General features: G+C 57.7%; 1 protein-coding gene across 1 annotated transcript; it reads right to left on the bottom strand.

Annotated features, from left to right (window-relative positions):
- Positions 1-322: 322 nt before the first annotated feature.
- Positions 323-2,089, bottom strand: DICSQDRAFT_175731 (uncharacterized protein; the record flags this gene model as incomplete). Its single annotated transcript, XM_007371622.1, has 2 exons — positions 323-1,242; positions 1,297-2,089. 2 exons carry the CDS (start codon positions 2,087-2,089, stop codon positions 323-325), a joined length of 1,713 nt encoding a protein of 570 aa, XP_007371684.1.
- Positions 2,090-2,256: the final 167 nt, after the last annotated feature.

Genomic DNA, 2,256 nt, shown 5'->3' with positions numbered 1-2,256 from the left:
TCGCATTGCGGCCAAGTGGAAAATAAGTGAGGATCGACGACGCTGGGAACAAGAACAGTGGGCGAGGCGGAAATGAAGAATACTAGGACGAGAATCACGTAGACGGGGGGAGACACATCGGACAACAAGTGGCATGCCAACCAATTGAAGGGAGGCCCCTGCACGTGAGCCAGACCAGTGGGAGGAGGGACGCTTCACCTAAACCGAATGTCGTGACCTACCTTGATGGCGCAATGTGGCAAAAAGAACATCCGAAGACATCATACGGGCGGCGTCACGATGCCGGTTGCAAGTTGATGCCGAGTACGCATTATATAATCATTCAAAGGGGATACAGGTGAGGCACGATAGGTGCACGACCGGCACACGCGAAGAACGTATCGACGTAGAAACTGGCGAGATCGCGCTCCAAATCCACAATGACTTCGTCCCTATCATTGCCTTGGAGAGGGGAGGCGGAAACAATGGCAGATGGACACCCAGGCCACTGCATGAGGACCAGCCGCAACGCGTTCAGGGCGGTCACTCTGCGGTGCGGATGGGTGGCGAAAAGGCCCGAAGAGTTGCCGGAAGGTAGCGCATCCACCGCGCGCAACCAACCCCCCGGAAACACCGTAGCGAGTAGATCTTCTCGAACCGCTTCCTCGGCACGAGATCGGGAGATTGATGGTCTCAGGAATCTGTCCAAAGCCAAAAGCTCATAACGGAAGCCCAACTCGAAGATCTCCCAGATCACTGCGGGCGCGAGAGCCTCTGGAACGTGCTCGAAATGATGTCCATGCCAGTCCACCGGTGCGCGCGTTCCCAGATCGAACTGGTGGTCTTGGAACACGCTCCCAAAAAGGTTTTTGATCTCGACCATGCGCTTTCCAGTACGAGTGGTCAAGCTGGAGTCCTCCGGGACACCGTTGAGGAAGGACCGCCAGTATTGGGCACCGACCCCAGTGGGGCGAGATCCCGGGACACGCAGCAGGTACAACCAAATAGGTCGCGCACGGACCCAATTGGTCAGATATCGGATCTGGCGCGCCTCGTCCTTGGGCCCCAAAATCAGAGCGGGTTCTGGAATCCAATACCCCCAAAGTTGATCCGCGGGTCGGGCTGGCATAGAACGGTCGACCGATAACATGGCCTCAGACCAGCTGGGGATGGCAGGCGGCATCCACTTGTGAGGGAACTCCACAAACTTGTCACGTCCACGGACCTGAGATGGGTGGGGTCCAGGAACCCTTCTACGGTCGTCTGAGCGGAGCCGTTGAGAAAGCAAAACATACAGAGCGGATGAGTTACACTTACAGGGTTTTGAGCGAAGGCTCCGTTGGGAAAGAGTGTGTTCTCCATGCGATTGCGAGCTCCGGGCAGTGCGTGAGCCGGACGCGGACCCCCCTGCGCGCCCGACGGCTTTGGCCTCGCGTATAGTGATCCCTGGACCATAGTCTTCGCCCGAGTATATGGAAGCTGTGGGAACACGGGAGATGTCGAGGTACCCATGCCCACCTTGCATCATGGAGTGGAGGTGGGCCTCCCCGACCAGGCCATGGAATAGACACCCATCGGTGCCCGGAAAACGCGCGAGTTGTAAGGTGCTAGGGGCGACGGGAGTGGTGGACCTCGCAATGCAGATTTCGCGGTGGAGTATATGGGAAGTGCGCACATACCAGACTGGGATCCCTGCCCCGTATAAAAGCTGGACATGCTGAGGCTCGGACGACCAAGCGCCCATCAAAGGCAGATGTGCGCATATCGTTTCGTCTGCGGACGAAACAGATCGCAATCTCCATTGGTACTCCAGATACGCTGAGGCCATAAGCCAATGCCGCTGGAGCTCGGTGACTTGTAGAAGCTGGTCTGGGAACGAGGCAGGCATGAGACGCAGACGCGACAACGCATTGCGCATGGTGACTCCGTGCCAATGCAAATCGGCACATTCCTCCCCACCGCACTTGCGAACAAAGTCCACAATACGCTGAGACATCTCCTCGACCAACGTGCGCAAGGGGGCAATGAATGACGGGGTGATATGCCCAAACCCAGCAACCGGGGTGCCTGTGAGGGGAACGAAATCCGTCTGGGAGGGGGGGGTGAACATCGGCGCCAAGTGATGTGGGGGTGCGATAGGTTTCAAGACGGCGGATAGGTAACCGAACCGTGGCGTGAAAATCTGTGGCCACTGTATGGGGTCGACTGGGCCATACTTCCCGTCGGAGCGGAGAACGACGTCTACGATGCCTTGCACGATTTCGGGGACAAAATCCG

This window comes from Dichomitus squalens (assembly GCF_000275845.1).
Source record: "Dichomitus squalens LYAD-421 SS1 unplaced genomic scaffold DICSQscaffold_139, whole genome shotgun sequence".
NCBI classification, from domain to species: Eukaryota; Fungi; Basidiomycota; class Agaricomycetes; order Polyporales; family Polyporaceae; genus Dichomitus; species Dichomitus squalens.
The sequence above is the reverse complement of the archived record's forward strand: the minus strand, read 5'-3'. Positions and strand labels throughout refer to the sequence as shown.